This window comes from Hydra vulgaris, chromosome 08, assembly GCF_038396675.1.
Source record: "Hydra vulgaris chromosome 08, alternate assembly HydraT2T_AEP".
Taxonomy (NCBI): domain Eukaryota; kingdom Metazoa; phylum Cnidaria; class Hydrozoa; order Anthoathecata; family Hydridae; genus Hydra; species Hydra vulgaris.
Window position 1 is genome coordinate 33,172,570 of NC_088927.1, and position 22,191 is coordinate 33,194,760.

A 22,191-nucleotide genomic window follows, 5' to 3' on the forward strand; every position below is an offset into this window, starting at 1 on the left:
TGTGGTAAGGCTTACACTAAGGCAACCGATTAATAATAAATGCGAAGAAAAAAAGCGATTAAATTCATATCAACGCATTCGTTATGTTACAAGCTTCCGTCAATACTACATACATATTAAAATATCTAACTTATAGTCTAATAAGTATAGAAACAGACCGAATAAATTTTATTTGCTTTAACTACGGTATAATATTTTAAAAGAAAGTAAGTGTAACGTAATCGAATAATATACGCGAAGTAAAATTCTTCATATAGTAGGTTTATTTGTACAGCAGCTACTTTTTAATGCTTGAAAATTTTTGACGCCAAAAACTAAGTTTAAAAGCAAAATGCTTCGCGCTGATATGTATTTTCAAAAACAGTAATTTAGATTTTTATAACCTAACTTCTATGAAGTTGATGTTACACATTTGCTAGCATTGCGCCTTACTGAGGAGAGTCGGAGATGTTAGTGCGGCTATCTGAATCAGAGCTAGATTGTTCATCAAATTCAGTCATGTTTTTGTGTACCTTTCCATACGTTATATCTTTTTTAACTTGATGTTCTGTATGAAATCCGCTTTCGGTGCCTTCTAACACTTCACCTTCTTCAACGGTATCATTGGCGGAAATTTTCGCCTCTATGATGAAATAAATAATTTTTACCTCAATGATAAAATCAATATTTAATGACAAGCACGATACCTTATAATTCAGTGGAAATATAAAATCTAGATTTAGGGATAACTGTTTTAGGTATGGTAAATAACACTAAGATAAGAATTTAAAAAAATCCCGTAGAAATTTCATAGCGATTGAGGACTGTATTTTGAATTTAAGTAAAGCCAGGCACAAGAAACTACTGACTTAACTAATATAAACTTTTCTTTCTGAAAAAAGTAAGAATTTAGGACCTCATTTCAAAAATAAAGTCTTAAGGATATATTAACTAAATTTAGCACGGTGTAGACCTTGTATGTATTTTTACTTATTATTCTTTTAAGAAACAATACTAAACTGATTGAGTTCACTTTGACGGGTTTTATCAACGCTTTAGGAGTTTTTAACAAACTTTAATAACTAAAGAAAAAGTAAGAAGCAGTTTGTAGTTGTTACAATAGTAATAGCGAAAGTGAAAAAAAATACTTTTTTTAATTAAGTTTAGACATTTATTCAGACGTTTTTACCATTTTATTCAAATTTATTCAGACGTTTTTACCATTTTATTAAGTAGAAATTGTCTAGTCTGAGTCTATAATATTGGCAAGTTATGGATGATAATAATTTATCATAACTTATTCATAAAACCGAAGTGTAAAAAAGGCTATCTCAGTAAAAAAAAAAAGTTAATAACTTAATTTGTACTTCTAAAATGATTATTTAATTAAAATTTTTACCTCTATTATGAATGCTAAAAGATCCATCGTCACCATTTGTAGCATTTTTATCATTTCGAAGATCTCGACTTGAATCTCTTTTATTGTCCCTACTACGACTTCTACGACTTTTACTACTGCTGTGATGTTCACGACTTCGACTTCTTCGACGATCTCTACTTCGACTTCTGCGTCGTTCTTGACTATGACTCCTCTTTCTACGACGATCTCGATCTCGACTTCTACTTCGCCTATACCTAATTTGAAAAAATAAATTTAACCTAACCTCTTACTTTTAAATGTCAAGTTTAAAATATATTCAATGTGAAGGATTTTAGAGCAGATTTCACTAGTAGTTTTATTGAAGGATGACTAATCATATAAAAATATGAAAGACAACAAATAGCAAACTTATTTCTTTTTAAAAACTAAATTCGACACATCTTAAAACATCTAACAAGGGTTACTATGAAGACAGCATACAAAAATAAAGGGGAAATTTAGAATATAAAGGCACCAAAAAAAAGGAAGAGCATGAATCAAAACTCAATTTCTTTCTATCTTAAATCTTAAGAAAGTTTAAGGACATAAGTTCAGCGGTCCTGGTGTTCCTGTAATGCCATTTAACAAATTTGATTAAGTTTAACTGAAGATTGTAGTTAACAAATAAAAATAATAAAACTATATATATAAATATATATATATATATATATATATATATATATATATATATATGTATATATATATATATATATATATATATATATATATAAATATATATATATATATATATATATATATATATATATATATATATATATATATATATAAATATAATATATATATATATATATATATAATTTTATATACTATAGCATACATAGATATACATTTGCTAACTTTTTTTTGCTGACTAAAAATCAATTTATTAAAAAAAAAAAAAAAAAATGAAGTATATTGAATAAATAATTGCTACACCAAAAAAAAAAACCCTTAGTAAACAAAGCGGCACTTCCTTGCATGTTTTCCCTAGAAATAGCGGGTAGTCAACGCAACCCCGAGAAAATTAGGCAACATTTTAAATTATTTTACTTGCTATTATTTCTAGAACATATATCATTAAATTAAACATAAAATAATTCAAAACCTGGTAGGAAAGTTAACAACTTCTTCATTATCTTAATAAAGAGAGTTAACCTTCGCTGTTTCAAGGTGGCAAGATAGTGGGAGTGTTGGTTTTCAGGGCTGCTTTAACTTTAACATAGTAATCGTGTAAAACATTTTTACAGGCTAAATCAACCAACATACCTCTATATAGATGTAAGGAAACTACACGGTTCATCATGAATGATTTTTTTTTGAGAAATAATTTAAACTTAAAACAATATTTTTTAAACTTTTATAAAATTTTCTTTTCCTATTTTTGAACCTTATAATAACTTTATATATAACTTTAATATTTTTTGAACCTTATATATAACTTTAGATGTAGTTTCTGATCAAATCAATCATATCTTTTCTCTTTACCCCGTTTGCGAATATTGTTGTTATTGATGACTTTAATGCTCATCACACTGAATCACACATTTTATCTCTCATTTATGGGACAGCCGATCTTGAATTTGATTTCACTTTTGCGACAGATTAGGTCTTGTGAATTTAAACTCTAAACAATTATTGCAACACTGTTGACATTCCTATATTGATGAATGGCAACCCTCTCATTGAGTCCTCTTCTTTATATCTTCTTGGATTATCGTTTACTACTGACCTCTCATAGAAATTATATATACAATTGATTGCTAAGTTGGCACCTGCTAAGGTTACTTCTCTTTATCGTGCTTGTCATTTTCTTACTCTTGATTCCGTTCTCTTTCACTACAAATCTCTTATTCACCCCTGCATGAAATACTGTTGTCATATTTGAGTTGATTCTTCCAATGATGCTTTTTTTTCATTTAGACAAGGTTAAAAAACGTAGTAGGACCTGCTCTATCTACCAAGCTTGAGCCTCTCTCTCATCACTGTAAAGTTGCGTTTCTTTTTCTTTTCTACAAATACTATTATGGTTGCTCATTAAAGGAGCTATTATCTCTAGTCCCATCAATCAAACGCATTCTTGCTTGACTCAACATTTAGCAAAGTCTCATTCTTTTACTGTACCAGTCCCTGTATGCTATAAAACCTTTTTGCCTGTATTTTTTACCACTTCATCCATTTGCAACTCTCTCCTATCTTTATGTTTTCCTGATTCATACAATCTACAACTTTTCAAATCTTCTGTCAACCGTTTCTTTGCTCATTAATTCTATTTATTTATTTATTTTTTAGTAACTTCCAACTTGATAGTGGTTGCTTGTGGCCTTGTTGAGAGTGATTCAGAAAAAAAAAATTGTATTACTATGTTCAGAAAAAATAGGCATGTAAGCAGATATAAAATTTACACAACTATACACACACAAAAATTGTTTTTATTACAAAAGATAATAAAAGGTCTGTGTATCAACATTTTCTTAGCCCACAATAAACTTGAAAACAGTAATGTATAAAAAATAATAAACAAACTTAATTTTCAGTCAATTAAAAAGAGAATAAAATTTGTAAATGATTTAATTAGGATTTTAGTGACTACAAAAAAAACTGAAAATCTATTTTATGTTATTAATACTTTAGACAATGATTATAACAGTTTTGTAAAAATTTTTAGTTGTAAAACGTTTTAGCAATTTTATGCAGTAGCTAATTTAATCATTAGAATTTATTTAAAAAAATGTATCCATGTTCAAATAATCAAAAAAAACTTTTAAATTGTTTTAATGTGTACAACTTTTGATTTTAAATCATAAAATCAAACTCGAGGTTTATGCAATAAATAGTTTCAAGTTGTTTTATTTGGTGCAACTTTTATTATTTTATAATTTAAAAAAAAAAAAAATGAAGTTGAAGGATAATAAAGAAACTAACTTTCTTACCAAGTTTTGAATTATTGTATGTTCAAAAAGGTGCTAAAGTTCAAATTTATATTATTATATTAGTTTAAAATAGTTTTGAGTTGAAAACATTTTTTTTTGAACAAAACAAAGTGAGCATTTTTGTTAAAAAAAAAAGAGAAAAAGATAGTTAAACAGCCAGTTTTGACTTGTGTAACTATATACAACTTATATGCATAACTTATATACAACTTATATGCATAACTTATATACAACTTATATGCATAACTTATATACAACTTATATGTATAATTTATATGGTAATAAGTTAAAGGTAATAAAATATAGTTAATAAATTACCTATCATGATCTTTACTACGCCTGTCACTTTTCCTATCGCGAGATTTTTCTGTGTCACGTTCACGTTCTGATCTTGAATTTTTATCTGATCTTCCATCTCGTTCTGACCTCATATCCCTATCTGATCTTCCATCTCTTTCAGATCTCATATCCCTATCTGATCTTCCACTTCGTTCTGATCTCATATCCCTATCTGATCTTCCATCTCGCTCTATATCTCTTTCGCCTCGACGCTTTTGTCTTTCTAATTCACGAGATTCACGCTTTTTTTGTACAATCTCCTATGTCAATATAAAATATCAACATGCTAATTTTTTGCAACAAGAAATACATATAGGTAAATAAAATTACAATACCTCAAGTTCAGTTAGTCTCTCTCTAACTCTAATAAACCCCATATGAAGTCGCCCACCAAAATGATCCGCAAGACGTCTATCATTATCATATAAACTCAGAAATGCAGCACATATTTCACAGACACGTAACTTTTGCTGTTGATTAGTTGTGGCTGGTACAGTATTTCTGTAAATATCCTGCATACAGAAAATTTAATTTTAAATTAAAATATTTGAAATTTATTATTACATAAATTTCATCAAAAGAAAATTTCTTTTTCATCAAAAGAAAAGTATAAAAACAAAATGGAAATTTTATTTAATTAAATAAAAATTTAATTAAATGAAAACTAAATATAGCTAAAATGAAAGATATATTTCATGAAAGGAAAATATGAAACAATATTTAAGCAAGTGTTAATTTTTGTAAATAAATAAATTTGTAGGATACTATTTAAAAAATAACTTTTACAGTTGGAAATGCGGGAATCTTGCGTCTTCTTAATCCTAACATTTAACTAAGTAAAATGAAAAATTGCTTACAGCTAACTTAAAATTTTTTTTTTTAACCTCTTTTAATTGATCATATTTAAATTTTAATTTCTGTGATTAAGATTTGACTATTTTCATATTGTAAATTCTTGATATTTTCTTTTTTGTTCAATTGCAATCAAATTCAAACTTTATAAATTCAAACTTTATAAATTTAAAATTCTTGCAATTATGTTTTTGAATATTGTAATTTGCAAATACATTCTTAAAATTATTAATATATTTCTTGGTGCTTAGTCACATTCGTTCAAGTTTTCTCAAATAGACATTACTTGTTTGTGATAATGAAACTTTGGTTGTGTTCTGCTTCCTTAAAACGCATTTTCAAAATAATCAAAAATAAGTACATATGTATGATGTATCTATAAAAACAATCAAACCATCATAATTTAATGATTAAATGATATGTAAAGTTTAATTAACCAAAGAATTTACTTATAATTTATTAAATAGTTTTTTTTTAAAACCTATTTTTGAATGTATTATGTTATTAATTTTCTCGAAATTTTGTAATAATGTTAATAACTTTCAAGAACAGGTATTTAAAAATCCTAGGATCCTAGGACTAGGTAAATGTAATACCGAAATCCTGGAAATTAAAATATAGCACTGGATTACAAACCCAATTTTAAAGCTTTTCTGCTTATAGTGACAATAGATATGCTAACAAGACTCTAGCCAAAAATAACTTGTTACTAATATTGAGTGCATAGATATGCTAGCCCTACACACTATGCAAGACTCTCACATAGCAAACATAAAAAATGTTTCAGTTTTCGTAGAACCTTTGGCAAATAAAATTGCTAAATTTTTAAGTTAATTGTTTACAATTATACTAAGCTTGCTTAAACTAAACCTAAATTTCTGCAAATTAAAGTTCATTCATTTATCAGTTTAACCGTGGAATTATAAGATGAAATTTCAACCAATCAAAATGTTTCAGAACTTAGCTAAGAACTAACATTTTGTTTCTTAAACAAAAGATACTTTTAAACTATACTTAGATGTTCAACTTTTATACATTGACGAAAGCAATTATGTGAAGGTTAATTCAAAAACATAATACTTTTGTGGATTTCTACACATTATATAAGAAATTATAAATAAAATTTTATTTTTTAAATTTAATATTTAAAAATTATGCCTACAAAAATATTGAGCTTACAAAACTCTAACCAATTTGAAGACAATATTATGACAATATAAATAAGATTTTTTTAATGAAGGAGCTATATTGCAATTAATGCCTGCCAACTTGGCTAAAAATCCATTTATTTATGTGTAATTTGCCATACATTGAATTACGGGACGTCTTGCAGGACCATATTATAAACAAAATAAATTTATTATGCAACAAAGATTGTCTACTAAATAAATTATATACTGTTATATAATGTTATTAGATTTTGTTTTTCAAGAATTAAGTTGCTTTTTCTATAAATACAATATCAAATATGTCAGCCTTTTGCTCAGTCATCAGTTGTGTAAACAAGCGTGGAAAGAATGTTGCAAATCTATTTTTAGATTTCTAAAGGATAAAAATAGATAAGTAATTATTAGTCAAATCAAATTTATTAAATATATTTATTAAATATAAATAACTAGTATATCAAAAATTTAAAGAAGCTCTCAAAACAGTTTTACTTAAAACAAAAAATATGAATACATAATATGATGTAAAAATTCCACTAAATTAATTAGGTTTAACCTATGGTTTAGATGGCTTTGGGTTTTTTGGGTTAATTGTCATAGTCAAGATCTCAATACAAATTCCCGTGAAGCACTTAATCTTAACTATACTATTTGTAGTGAACATTTTGATTTTTCCCAATACTATCTTGCCAATAATGGTAGTAAAAGAGCACTTGTAACTGCTGTACCAACAATTTTTAACTTTCCAAATCAACCTTATACGTTAAATTTAAAGAGAAAATAGCCTACAAACAGACTTCGTTTACAAAATATAATACAAAAAAAAAGAAATCAACGATACAGTCGAATTAAATGGAATAAATAATGTTGAAAATAGTAGTACAAATAATGTATCTGTCAAAACTACTTTTAGAAATAAGTATTTATCATCTCAAGTTAAGATTCAAGTCAATTACATATGAATAATCGTGTCAAACAAGAAAAATGTTGGACTATTAAAGATAAAATTTTAGCTTTGAGAATCATGTATCGCAGCCCACAAGCTTTCAAAATGTTTAGAAAAGTTTTTTTGTTACCTACTAGAAGCACTATTTTAATGTTTCTTGAAAAATCGTTTTGGACCCTAGAACCTGAGAGTAGATACCATGAAAAAATTGGAACAAAACTGCTGCCTTGTTTTAAATGAAATGTCTTTAAAGCAACATCTTGATTATGACAAAAATAATGGCAAACCAGTAAACCAAGTACTGGTATTGTTAGTCTGCGGGTTATCAACAAAATGGAAACAACCAATTGCATATTTTTATGGTAATACAACTTATTATAACTAAATAATGCTATGATTCATCTAAATAAAACAGGTTTAGCTGTAAGATGTCTTGTTTGTGATCAAAGCTCAAGTAATATTAGAGTTCTTAAATTTTCAGGATTCTCATTATTAAATTAACTAATTTCACATCCAACTACAGGAGCAAAAGTTTATATAACATTTGATCTACCACATCTTTTAAAAAATGTTAGAAACAATTTAATAAAACATGACATTTTACCTAATGGTAAAATAATATCATGGAAGCACCTGGAAGTACTTTATAATTTAGACAAGGTTAATGCTGTCTGACTTGTGCCACAGTTAACAGATCGTCATTTAGATTGGCAACACAAATCTTTATTAATCAAGTTTCTATTGCTTTGACTAAATATGCTTCTGCAAAACTATTACCTGAAATGTTTTGTCAACAGCCTTTTTTAATAAAAATATGAATATTTTATTTGAAATCTCTCTCATAAACTCTTGTAAACTAAAAGCAGATAAATCAACACGCTCTGCTTTAACTCTAAATAGAAGTCTTATACAAAAGCTTGAAGATTAAAGAGTTTGGATTAAAGGTTGGCATTTTTCTGGTGCTCGCAGCCAAAAAGTATATCCAGGGGTTTAGCTGCCACTCTTTCTAATATTCTTTGTCTTGCTAACGAATTGCTTTATGAGGATTTTTTTTATGTTTGCACAGCTCAATTTAATCAGGACTGTTTAGAAATTTTTTTTGTATTATACGAAGCAAAGAGGCTTGAATGACAGACCAACAGCAATGCAGTTTAAATTAACATATAAAAATGTCTTAGTACTCCTTTTGATAGAACAATCTAACTAACAGTAATAGTCTCCCTGAATCAGATTTCTCTGCTACAGTTACCATTGACTCAATTGCCAACACAGGGTTTGAGAATCAAACTTCTGCAAATGAACAATTGATTTTCAAGCAGCCAACTTCATTATTTAAAAAGAAACTACAACCTTACGCATTACAAAATGTTTCAACTGATTCAGTTTCAGTCAATTAAACAGTTTTTGATATCAATTACAGATGATTTGATAAAGAAAGTTCAAGTCTGTCAAAAATGTGTACAAGTTCTTTAAAGTGTGACACCCTGAGAAAGTAACTTATTTAATACTGATTCTTTTTTACAAAATCTACTTCACAATGGAAACTGTTTTTATAACGCAAATGAAACTTGTATTAACTAAAAAAAATTATACAACAAATTATTAAAGTAATAAAAAATGATTGCAATTTTACATTTCTTTATGATAAACATATCATTATGATCATGCTTTTTATTTAGAAGAAAGTTTAATCTTATTATATAAGGTTTTATAACTCATTATAGAATAAACTATTATATAAGGTTTTATAATCAAGATCTAGCACCACGAAACAAGGCATGTAAAAAAAAAAGTTAGCTTGCATTATCCATGCCTCATTTTATTTTAAAGACAATTCTTGAAACAAGATAATTCTTATTTAAGTTTTTTTAAGGGAAGCCCTCTGGTAAAAATAATCCAAAAGTTTTTATATTTCACTAAGAGTTGCATACTGTTATGATTTTTTGGTCCCGTGAGACACCCCACAATGCTTTGCAGCTAAAATTACATATATTTATCGGAAGTTGACAGGTATTGATTGCAATGTACCTTAACAATTTTTTATAAATTATGATTTTTTTGTTTGTTTAGTTTATTTAATCATTTTGTAAGTACATCATAATATTAATGTTTACGATAAGTTACTAAATACACAATCAAAATATAATTAATTTTTACTTTTACATTTTGAACATATTTTTTTAATCAAAAGTATTTGAACATAAGCTATCAAATTACTTAATCATTTCAAAAAATTAAACAGCTAACAAATTATTCACTTTGTGAAGTTTCATTAAAAACAAATTTTTTTTTTTTACTACTGATGCACTGCAAAAGTATATTTTAGCTTGAATTTTTCTTTTTTCTAATCAATATATAAATATCATGAAATTTAAATTTTTTTGGTATAATTAGTTTACAAAAGTATGAACTAATACATTAATACACAATTAAGAAATTGTCACATTGTTAGACTATAGCACAACACAGAATGCCTGGATACCATGTATAAATAATATCTTGTAATAACATTAAAATAATGTCATTATTATGTTATGTTAAAAAAAATATTACTTTTAATCTCACACTTGAACAAGTTTTAATTTATTAAAAATTATAACAATTTTTTTTTAATCTTTTAATATGTTTTTAAACCAAATTAATAAAACAATAAAATTAATATAAAAACATTTTGCAGTCTAAATTAAATAGACATAGGGTCAAGACAATTTCAACATTCATAATCAAATAAAAAATTAAATTTGAATTCCACTTTTTATTCAAGGAGTTTTTAGAAATTGCTGATTTTAAAAAATGTTTTCCAAAAAAATAAAAAAAATAAGAGAAAAAGTCATTTGTCAAATCAATAATATGCATTTTGTTTACCTGAAATTCGAGCTTAAAATTTCAAATGAAAAGCAGATAAATAAATTGATTAAAAAACTTTTCAAAAATATCAAGCGTAAAAAAATTTTCTGGATACAAATCTGGAAAAAAAAACTAATAGGATTATAATCTCAAAAAAAAAAAAGAAAAAAGGAAAAAAAGATCAAATTTTAGTTTATAAACCAATTTTAATTTACAAACCAGGACCATTTTTAAATTAAATTTTCACTGAGAAAAGAATTGAATTTAATAAATGAAAATTAAAATAGCTTTTTACTAATATCGAGTGCATGGTTGTGCTACACACTAAAAGTCGAAAAAACATGTTTAGCTTGACATAATCTCATAACCTTTTTGTGATTCGAAAAAACTCTATTATTTTTAGTGTTTTTAAACATTTAAAAGCAAAAGGAAGGTTTTGATAATCTGTGTTCACACTAAGATTTAAGTTTCAAAAACATGTAAATATTGAAAAATCTAAAAAAAAACAAGTTTCTTTCTAAACAGTCTATAAGAAGTACACAAACTATATTCATCTGATTTTTAATGATCCCTACTTTATTTTATGAGTATTTTAGGTTCAAAGCAATAAAATTTTTAACAAGTTAATACCCCCTCCCATTTCTTTCTATTTGCTAAAAACATGTTTATTCAATATAAAACATCAATTTTGGTAAACTTTAAAAAAGTTAAAGCTCACTTCAGCTTTTCTTTTATTTTGTTTTAACTCTTCAACTAGTTTGAGCATTTCCATTGATTCTTCAACTTTACCATCAGCACCTAGGTTAAAATAATAAAAATGGTTGAAATTTTAAAAATATCCACTATTGTTACAAAACAAAAGATATATATCATGCATAATAATTGAACAAATACCAAAAATATCAAATGTTAATTGAAAGTTTATAATAATAAAACAAATGAAAATATTTTTTACATTAAATGTAAAAAATATTTTCATTAAATAAGCAGAAAATTAAAAAAGTATAATAATAAAAATAAAAAATATAACTGCCTTCATGAGAAAAAATATACCTACCTAATTGTTCTGCTTCTGCTAGTTTAACTCCAATTTGTTCATTTAGTTCATGGACTGCAAGTGCTTCTGGACCAAGTGATTCTGAATCTTGAGTTTCTTCTAGTCGTCGTTTATTCACAGCAACTTTTCTATCACAATCAGAAATGAATTGTCGAACTTGTTCCAATTGCTATACAGAATTAAAAACCATTAAATATAAAAAAAGATTAAAAATATTATTAGAACTAGTTTTATTTTAAATTTATATAAGAAGTTGAACAATAATAAAAAACAAAATGCTTGACTTAAATATAAGTTACATCAAGCATTTAACCAAGAATTACTTTGAATCTTTTATTACTTTGTATTACACATTGTTAACTTGTGAAATTATTTTGTTAAACAAGAACTTTAAAATTTTATGTTTAAATATTTAGTTATGTTAAATACTATATGTTTAAATGATTATATACCTATCTAATGTTATGCATGATTAAATTTTATGTTGTAATTTAATAAAAAAACATCTATTACTACATATTATTTATAGCAATCTTTATTAGAGTTGGAAGTTACTGGAAGAGAAAATTGTAGAGCAAGATAATGATTGACAGACGACTTAAAAGATTGCAAATTATATGAATCAGGAAAGCAAGACGAAGGAAGCGAATTCCAATAAACTAATGTTCGAGGAAAAAAACTAGACAAATAAGAATTTTTGGAGCACTTAGGAACAGTCACAGATAAAAGGATGAGACTTAATTGAATGACGAGTAACACGAGAATGAATTTTAGTATATAGCACAAGAGACGCTAGCTCTTTAGAGCAGTGTCTGTTATTGTATTTGTAGAAAAGAAAAAGAGAATCAACATTAAAATGATGTGATAATGGTTGGAGGTTGGCTGCAAGAGCAGATCCAACTATGTTTACAATGCATTTTTGTACCTTGTCGAAAAGGGAAAGGGCATCATTAGAAGATTCCATACAAGGATAGATTTGAGATTTATAGAGATAAAGAATAGAATCCAGAGTAAGAAAGTGTCGAGCCTGATAAAGAGATGCAACCTTAGCAGATTCTAATTTTGCAATGGATTTAATATATGGTGTCCAAGAAAGATCAGAAGTAAGAGCTAATCCTAGAAGATGAAGGATAGTTGACTCATCGAATACATTACCATTCATAAATATAGGAAGATCTAAATTATTTCGATAACGATTGGCTGAAAAAAATTGGGTTTTATCTGAATTGAAGTTCACCAGCCACTATGAGCCCCATGCTGTAGCAGAAGTGAGATCCTTTTCAAGCTCAAATGCCCCCTCCAAGCAATCAGAGAGTGTAGGCTTCTTATCATGACAAGAATAAATGGTAGTATCATCAGCGAACAATGCCACCTCTGATGTGTGAATATCGGGAAGATTGTTAATGTAAATTTAAAACAGTATAGGGACAAGGATTAAAGTTTGAGGAACCCTTGAAGTTACAGGATAGAAGAGGAGTGCTGTCCATCAAGGACAAATTTTATACTACAATTGGAAAGAAAGGATTCAATAGTCTTAAAGATGTTACCTGATACACCGTAAAAAGAAAGCTTATGGAGAAGACCAGCATGCCATACTTTATTAAAAGCTTTAGAAATGTCAATAGCCTTAACCTCTCTTAATTTAAGGTTTAGGTTTTCACTTAATTTTCATAATTAAGTGAAAACCTAAACCTTCTTAAAACTTATATTGATAAATATATAAAGCTATTTAAAAAACAAAACAAAAACTCTAATAAAATAATTTAAAATATGTTTTTTCAAATAGTCTTCATGCTTTCCCCCTAACAAAAGTCAGATTTTAATGTTTTGTATTAACTTAAGTATAATTTTTTATTGGTTGATTTTAAAATTACCATGCAATTAAATTAAAATTCAAATGCATAATTTTTGTACTTTTAGTTATTATTTTATTATATTTACAATTTTGAATTAACTGGTGTTTGAACAAGCATTTATTTTAAATAAGTAAGTTTTGACAAATATTATTTTTGCAGTCATAAATTTATTGCTTTGTGTTTTCATTAATTTTTGCAATATGCAAAATTGACGCTTTTATTATAAAAGTATACACAGCTTTTAATAAACGGAAATATTATTATATTATTTAAAACAGAAAGTAAATACTAATTCATACTCATCAATAACAAATAAAATCATCTATTTTAATGGAACTCATTTTTTAAATCATGCAGAATGCATCGTTCAACAGACTTGTTAAATATTTTAAAGAACTTTTTGTGTTCAAATTTATAGAAAACTTTTAACTTGACAAATAAGAGTAATTGACGATGATGCATTTAAACAAGACAAACCTCAACTTCATAGCCATAATCTTTATTCTTCGCAGCTAACTCATAATCTGCTTTTAGGGCTGGATCATGCACTTTACTACATGTGCCCAAATCAAGTTTCTAAAAAAAATTTTAAAACTAAAAAAATTAACCAATAAATCCAAATGTTGTTTCTACCAACATACTGATATTTTTACAAATTTATTATGTGAAAACAGATTTTCAAATAGAATGAAAATTTTCTAAAAAAAAAAAAACTTATAAAAATTATTTCCTTAATCATAAATATTAAAATAAATCTTAAAATAATTCATATTGTTATAATAAATAGTTTTAAAATTTTGCAAAAACACGAGTCCCTCAGTTAATATATGGTATAAATAAATACAATGATATTGGCTCTGCTATAATCTTTATGGACCCAAGAATAGAAAAGATACCTTATCTTTGAATACAATGAAAAAATCTTTCCTAATAATATTTGAGATAAAATTAAAAACCTCTAATGATGTATTTTTTATTATCATTGATTTATAAATAAACCAACCAAAAGAGAAGTGAAAAAGAATTTGGGATTAAGTAAAAATTAAAAATATATTTCTAAAACATCAAAATATATTTCTAAAACTTAAAAATATATTTCAAAATTATTCTTGATTTATTTGTACGCATGGATACACAAACGCCTATTTTTTTACATCTTAAAAATAAATTTTAACAAATTTGCATACCTTACTTGATTTAAACGTTCCCTAAAAAAAGAGATTTTATTAAATAATAAAAAATCAAATTAAGTAAAAAGTAAATAAATTAAAAAGTTAAGAAAAATTATTATACTATTTAAGTTTTTGGACATAAAAAATCAAGTTTTAGTAGAAAAATGTTTATAAATTCTCGCCTTAAAATTTTACTCAAAACCTCAGATATTTAAAAAAAAAAGTTTTTTATGATTTCTTACAGCACCGTTCACCTTTGGCACTCGATTTGTCCCTGTAATAAAATAATATAAAGCATGAATTCTTGATCTACTTATGGTACAAAGGTGAACTATGAATGAACTGTTTACTTAGCTATATTTTAACTTGTAGATCAAGAAATCACTTTTTAAAAAATTAAACCCTACTTACTGTATTATGAAACAAATCATAAGGGCATAATCCCATAAGAAAACTCTTGCAAACTGAAGGGCTATCAAACCTCATAGAATTCCCATCTTGAATACCTGAAAAATCAATAAAGTAGATTTAAAAAAGCAATAGTAGAAACTTTTCTTATACCTAGGCAATTATAGGGTGAATTTTAAATATTTGCATTCTCGTATATGTATATCTACAATCACAATCATATCATAATTGCATAAGCCACTTTTGAGCTAGTAGTTAAAAAGTATATTTTAATACTTGAAGGTTGAAGCACCTTATTCATAAAACAATATAACAGTTTCAAAATTCAATTTTATTTAATAATTTGAATTACATGGGTGATTTTTTTTTTAAGTTCTCTTCATCATAAAAAAATAACTTAGGTAATTATGATATAAACATGATAATATACTTTCTTAAATCCATAGCATGTGAAATAACTCATGCAGACGTATATCTGTAACACATTAAATAACTTACATGCTTGCTAAAATCTGTAGCATGTAAGATGCTTCCATCCATTTATGTAAATATATGAAAATAGAATAATTATCTAACTTCTATCCTTACATATGAAAACTTTGTATAACTATTTTTATATTATATGGCAAAATAGTTCAGTGTACAATATGATAAAATTTATAATTTAGTGTATATGTAGCAACAACAACAACAACAAAAAAACACGAAAAGTTGACACTGCATAGATGCACTGAACTTGCGATATCTGAGAGTGAATCAGACCTCAACATTTGTTAGTTTAAAAAAATGTAACTTTTTTAAAAAAGTAGTTTCACAAACTTACATTGACTTTTAAAATGAAAATTACGATATAATTCATTTGATGCTATTGTATATTTGATTTCCCATACAAAACTGGTAGATGCCACAATGATGTGAAGATCACTCAAATTGTGACTAATTTCTATACAATCCATACAATCAGAGACTGAAGCCACTATGCTCTTTGTAAAATTTGAATGACATATAATGTTGACATGTAAAGATGTCTCTTTAACTAAAGTTATCACTTTGGTTTTAACCAAATAATTCCATGAGAATATATTTATCAGGCCAACTTTCTAAAATATTGCTAACCATACATAAATATATCAAAAAATGCTAACCCAAAAAATCTGAACTACAAAAAATATATAAGAAACTCTGTGAATTTTCTTCTACTAGCAAATAATAGTTAAAATCAGATATATAAACATTTAAAAACTAATTAGTTATGTTAAAATAAAACGATACATGTAAAAAAAATCGCAAAAGCCCAAAAAGTCACTCTTACCACTAATACTTACATTTCCCACTGAAAAGTATATGAATAAATCAACAACAATTTGACTTTAGTATGTGTGATCATGGTTCAGATCAACACAATGAATCTGCACAAAGCAATATTGAAATTATAACTAAGAAAATTTAACTTTTCTTGACATGAAATAATAGTTTTCTGTATATATTTATATATATAAACAAAAAACTTATTTCTTAGTATTTAGCACGACTTTTTATTAAATAGTTTTAATAAAATTTTATAGCATATTCTGCTTTAACTACTTTTTAACAATCCTTAATCAACCAATCATTTATGTACTTAATATATTATTTGATTTCATAAATGCTCAGTTTTATATATTTTTAAGACTTAACCAAACAAAAAAATTACCAAGGTGTAAATATAGTATATATGTGTATATATATATATATATATATATATATATATATATATATATATATATATATATATATATATATATATATATATATATATATAACATTAAATCAAATAATATGAATTCATGAGTAAATTTTATTGCTCTAGAAAAAAAAGGCATGTCAATATAAAATATAATAAAAAACTTGGATTTAAATTAGTATTTTATGATTTTGTGTATGTGTTTATATATGTATGTATATATACCTGTATGTATGTATATATGTATGTATGTATGTGTAAAGTGTAAATGTAGTTAATGATTGTTTTAAAGCTAACGATTGATTAGCGTTACTTGTAAATAATTGTAGCCTTATTTGTATATAATATAATGACATAATTGCAAACATCTAGAGAATTAGTTTGTATATAAATTATGTTGAACTGCATAAAGATAGATGAGGCGTTTTAGGCTTAACTTATTACTTAAGTTCTTTTTAATGTGAAACAACAGTATGTATGCATGTATGTACATACGTACGTATGTATGTAAGTAAGTATGTATGTATTTAGACATGTATGTGTGTATGTACAAATACAAACACACAGAAATATATATATATATATATATATATATATATATATATATATCTTCTATAGCATGTTTAGAAGATCATTTGCTCACTAGTTTTGCTTATCTTTATAGCATACAGCGTTTTCGGAAAAAGAAGAAAAAAACGAAGAATGAAAGAAAAGATTGCTGCCCTATCACAAACCCTCAGTCAATGTAGCAGCACTCTGCTGCCAGTCAAGGTTACTTGTTAGTTGATGTATGTACTGAAGCCCCCGGCAGCAGGCTATTTTAGTGTGATGTCAGAGTGTTTATCTAAACTAGCAATTTAAGTTTTATACATATATATATATATATATATATATATATATATATATATATATATATATATATATATATATATATATATATATGTATGTATATATATATATATATATATATATATATATATATATATATATATATATATATATATATATATATATCAGGCCTTGTTAAGAAACATTACACTATTTGAATTTAACATACATATTAACGATTTCACGTAGGCGTTTTGCAATTTAGATTACCCAAAAACTTTTTTCAATCACTCTATTTAAACATTAATTTAGATGGAAAATATTAAGCTGTAATTAATTGTTGTAAAAAGCTTTTACGGAATATTTTTTTTATTAGATAAAAAAACAGAAAGATAAATGAACTTTTTTCTAAAAATTACTCTCTATAAACTAAAAAAAATTTATTTTATTAAATTTTAATTAAAATTTATTTTATTAAATTTTAATTAATCTTTTTATTAAATATAAATTTATTTTATTAAACTTAACTAAAATTCTTTTACAATTTTTTTTACTGCAAAAGATGCACAGATTTTGTTAAAGCCAAAATGTTCAAAAAAAGGTTGATAGTTTTTATTTATTGTTAAAGTGTAAAACTTTATAATTTTTAATGCCATTTTTTTTTTCTCGAAGGTAAGCTCCAGCTCTATGATTTAAAAAGAAATACTTGTCTGATATTATGTTTGGGTTTTCCCTTTGCCATTAAATTTTATATAGAAGAATTTCATTATTTTTTTTTATAAAACAAACCAAACTTTTATAACTAAATAAAAATAACACGATCAAGAAGTAAATGCTTTAAAAGCTAAACTTATAACAATTTTTATTTTGTCAAAAGCCAGTTGAATATAAGGCAGGGTGAATAAAAATGAGCAATTTTTACTCGGTAATTGGTCAGCTTTACGTGAATAAAAACTTTAGCAAAATTGCTTAAGTTTTTATTTATGTAAAGCTGACCAATTACCGAGTAAAAGCAATTGCTAATTTTTATTCACCCGACCTATAACGTTTTTTAAAGGGGGAAACCCAATAATAGTGTAGTTGTGTAAATCGTTTAAAAAACTCTGCAGTAAGTATATTTAAATCTCTTTGAAAAAATAACCATAAAACGAATGTTTTAAAGAAAAAATTTAAGTTTAAATAATGTATATATATATATGTATATATATATGTATATATATATGTATGTATATATATATATATATATATATATATATATATATATATATATATATATATATATATATATATATATATATATATGTATATATATATATATATATGTATATATATATATATATATATATATGTATATATATATATATATATATATATATATATATATATATATATATAAAAGCAGTGACATATCCAACAGTTATTTCAGTGACACTGGTAAAAAAAAAAAAAAAGATTTCTTTCAGGCAAAGATTTTTTCACAACAATTTTAGAGGCGTTTTTTATAAGATAATAGATCATTTTTAATGGCAATTTAATGAAAATAACTGGACAACATTGATTGTTTTTAAAAACAGAACTTATTTTAACCTTACTAACCACTCCATTTATTTTGAAACTATAAGAAGTTAGAGTTAAGGTGGGTTCATTTGAGCACCCAAATCAGCATATCAGTGCCAAAATCAACCTGGATGCAACATTGATTAAAGGGGTTATCAGGGATGCAGAGTCCCAAAAAAGACTCCAGACTTGAAAGTCACAAAAAAGATAATTTCTTCCTTATTTCATATCTAGGAGCTCCTAAAATGTAAAGAAGCTTATGAATTATTCTTGGGGAACATAATAAAAATTCAATTTTTTTAGCCTGAGTCTTTAAGAATAATGGCAAAAAGGACTCCAAGAGTATGAGTTAAATAAAAATAGATTTTAAGTCATTAAACCTCATGAATTTTTTTCTTAAGTCACCCAACACTTTTAGAGCTCCTTGACACTATAGGCTAGCAAAAAGCGGAGATTTAAAACCAGAATTTAAGCTCCCGAATGTTTAACATATAACATCTATGTTGCATATGTTAGACATTAGGGAGCTTGAACTCTGGCTCTAAAGAGTCAGAGCTCAAGCTCCTTAATATAATTAAAAATCTAACTAAAACATTTATTAAACATTTAATAAACTTGTAAATTGAAAATCTTAGCTGTGAATTTATGATAACTGAATTATTTTTTATTACTTCATGAGGCTTGTGCAAACAGTTCTATTTTGACTCAAATACATAAGATCCACCATAAATTAAATATATATAAATTCTGATAAATCAAATATATATAAAAAAAGCCTTCTGAGGAAAGGTCTACAGTCGGATGCCTAATCTGACCATGCATATACAGGCTTAGCCAGGAAGGCATGCAATTTCACGCCATATTACGACCACACAAATATTACTTGATTTTGAAAACTAGAAATTTGTACACATTTTAAAAATGTACTGAAAAATTATCTCAACTAACTATAAAGAAACTTAAAAAAAGAAACTTATCCTAAAAGAAACAAATAAACCTTCACAAAAAAAAATAAAAAATAAAAATAACTTAACTAAAACTAAAATAAATTAAAATATATATATATGATGAAGATTATTCAATTTATATTTGCAATAAATAACTTGAATAGAAAATCATTGTTTAAAGTCATCGCTTATTAAATTTAAATTATAACTTTTCTTTTAAATTACATTTATTATAAAAAAATCTTATATAATTAAATAATATAAATAAAAATTTATGCAACTTTCACTGATAATTTAATTAAAATTATTAGTTACTTTATTTAAAAGCGTTTTGCTAATATAAAAACGTTATAAAATCTTTAAAGTAATTAAAAACCATTTTTCAGCGCATTTTTAAAACCTTGGTCAAATTGGCAAAACAAAATATTATTCGCGTGGTCATAAAATTGCCCATTTTCGCGAGTCTTCATGGCCAAGCCTGCATATAAATTTTTTTATTTTGATAACTTAGCTACAGCACTGTGCATATTTTGATAATTTGTGCGTTTAAAATATCTGTTGACAAAACTATATTAAACTGAAAAAAAAATTAAAAATAAACGAACTGAAAAGTGGAACAAAATCTTTAGCAATAATTAAACAAATAAAAAGATAAGCTAGAAAAAAAAATCATAAAATAATGATTTTTTTTTAAACTTAAAACTGTCTCAATTAATAATTCAAACCTAACAAGCTTTTAGTATATTACCATTAAGTGTTTTACTTTCATTTTTGAGAATAACTGAATAGTTAATATATATACATATATATGTGTATATATATGTATATATATATACATATATATGTGTATATATATGTATATATATACATATATATATATATATATATATATATATATATATATATATATATATATATATATATATATATATATATATATATATATATATATATATATTAGGGTGCATCCAACGTTATCATTTTTTTGTTTAAAATACCTTGAAAATTTTTTTTGACAAAAACATGAAAAAAAAGGTTTTTTTTAATTTTTTGTTAAAAAATAATAATTTTTATGCAATAAAACTTAGAATAATAATTCTTGTGTAAAATTTTGTTATTTTTGAAATTTTTATAAATTTTTGCTTCTTTTGAGACCCAACATGTCATACTTTTGAAAAACTTTTTTTCCTTCTGTTTAGGGTCTTGTTGCAAGTTTCAGACTTGAGGTGGCCCCCTAAATCTCATTCAATTTTGAAAAAATTTAACAGGGTGTCTTGTGAGAACCAATAGAAAGTTTAAAGAATAGGAACAGATCAATTTTTGAATGTATGGGGCGTTGGATGCACCCAAATATATATATATATATATATATATATATATATATATATATATATATATATATATATATACATATATGCAATTGCTTAAGTCAGTCTTTAGAAAAAAAATTAGCCAATGTTTTGTGGGTAGAACTTGGAAATATATATTTAAAAGTAAAATGGAATCTTAAAAATATGTAATTAATTGAAAAAATGGATTTAAAAGAAAGAAATTCTTTGTATCCACTTTATTTTGTACTAAATTCTATAATCTTAGGTAATAGTTTGAGAATTGATATACAATAGATATGATTTACAATAACAACTTGATATAATTCAAAAAGTAAAATTTTAGTTTCTAAAAAAACTTCAAACTTTAGGACATTTTAGATTTGTTCTTATTTTAGATATATTCTGTCGTTAAAAACTACTTTCTGACATAGTTTGATAGTCCAAATGATTGCAAATTTGCCAGATTTTATCTAAGATTTCTTAACAGTCAAGATTAGGTCAGGAAGAAAAGTTTAGTATTAGTGGGCGAATCCGCACAATTTGTATTATCATGAATTTATTTCACTATACCGTGTTGTGTATATAACCCATTATTATAAATAGATAGGCACAAATATTTAATACCGTCTCTTTGTGTTCCCATTAATTCATCTAGCATCTTTCTCATATGGTCACTCATTTTAGAAAAATTTCAAATAAATAAAAATTATCAATATATGTTATTCATCCAAAAGCTCATGCATATCTGGAACGCTCAACGCGACAGTCGTTCAAGAAAATGTCCGATGTTTGCGTAGACGATTTAGACTTATAAAAAATAATCACCTAACGTT

General features: G+C 25.3%; 1 protein-coding gene across 2 annotated transcripts; it reads right to left on the reverse strand.

Annotated features, from left to right (window-relative positions):
- Positions 1 to 63: 63 nt before the first annotated feature.
- On the reverse strand, positions 64 to 22,176 carry LOC100204879 (putative RNA-binding protein Luc7-like 2). Of its 2 annotated transcripts, XM_065803474.1 has the most exons (11): positions 21,983 to 22,123; positions 16,298 to 16,381; positions 14,976 to 15,070; positions 14,580 to 14,600; positions 13,870 to 13,968; positions 11,537 to 11,705; positions 11,198 to 11,277; positions 5,004 to 5,180; positions 4,648 to 4,928; positions 1,379 to 1,614; positions 64 to 622 (listed from the first exon to the last, which is right to left on the reverse strand). In XM_065803474.1, the coding sequence occupies exons 3-11, from the start codon at positions 15,048 to 15,050 to the stop codon at positions 429 to 431; spliced, it is 1,332 nt and encodes a 443-aa protein (XP_065659546.1). In that variant the 5' UTR covers positions 15,051 to 15,070; positions 16,298 to 16,381; positions 21,983 to 22,123; the 3' UTR covers positions 64 to 428. The 2 variants fall into 2 exon arrangements, with proteins under 2 accessions (XP_065659546.1, XP_065659545.1); XM_065803473.1 differs by lacking the exon at positions 16,298 to 16,381 and having other exon boundaries at positions 21,983 to 22,176.
- Between the last annotated feature and the right edge of the window lie 15 nt (positions 22,177 to 22,191).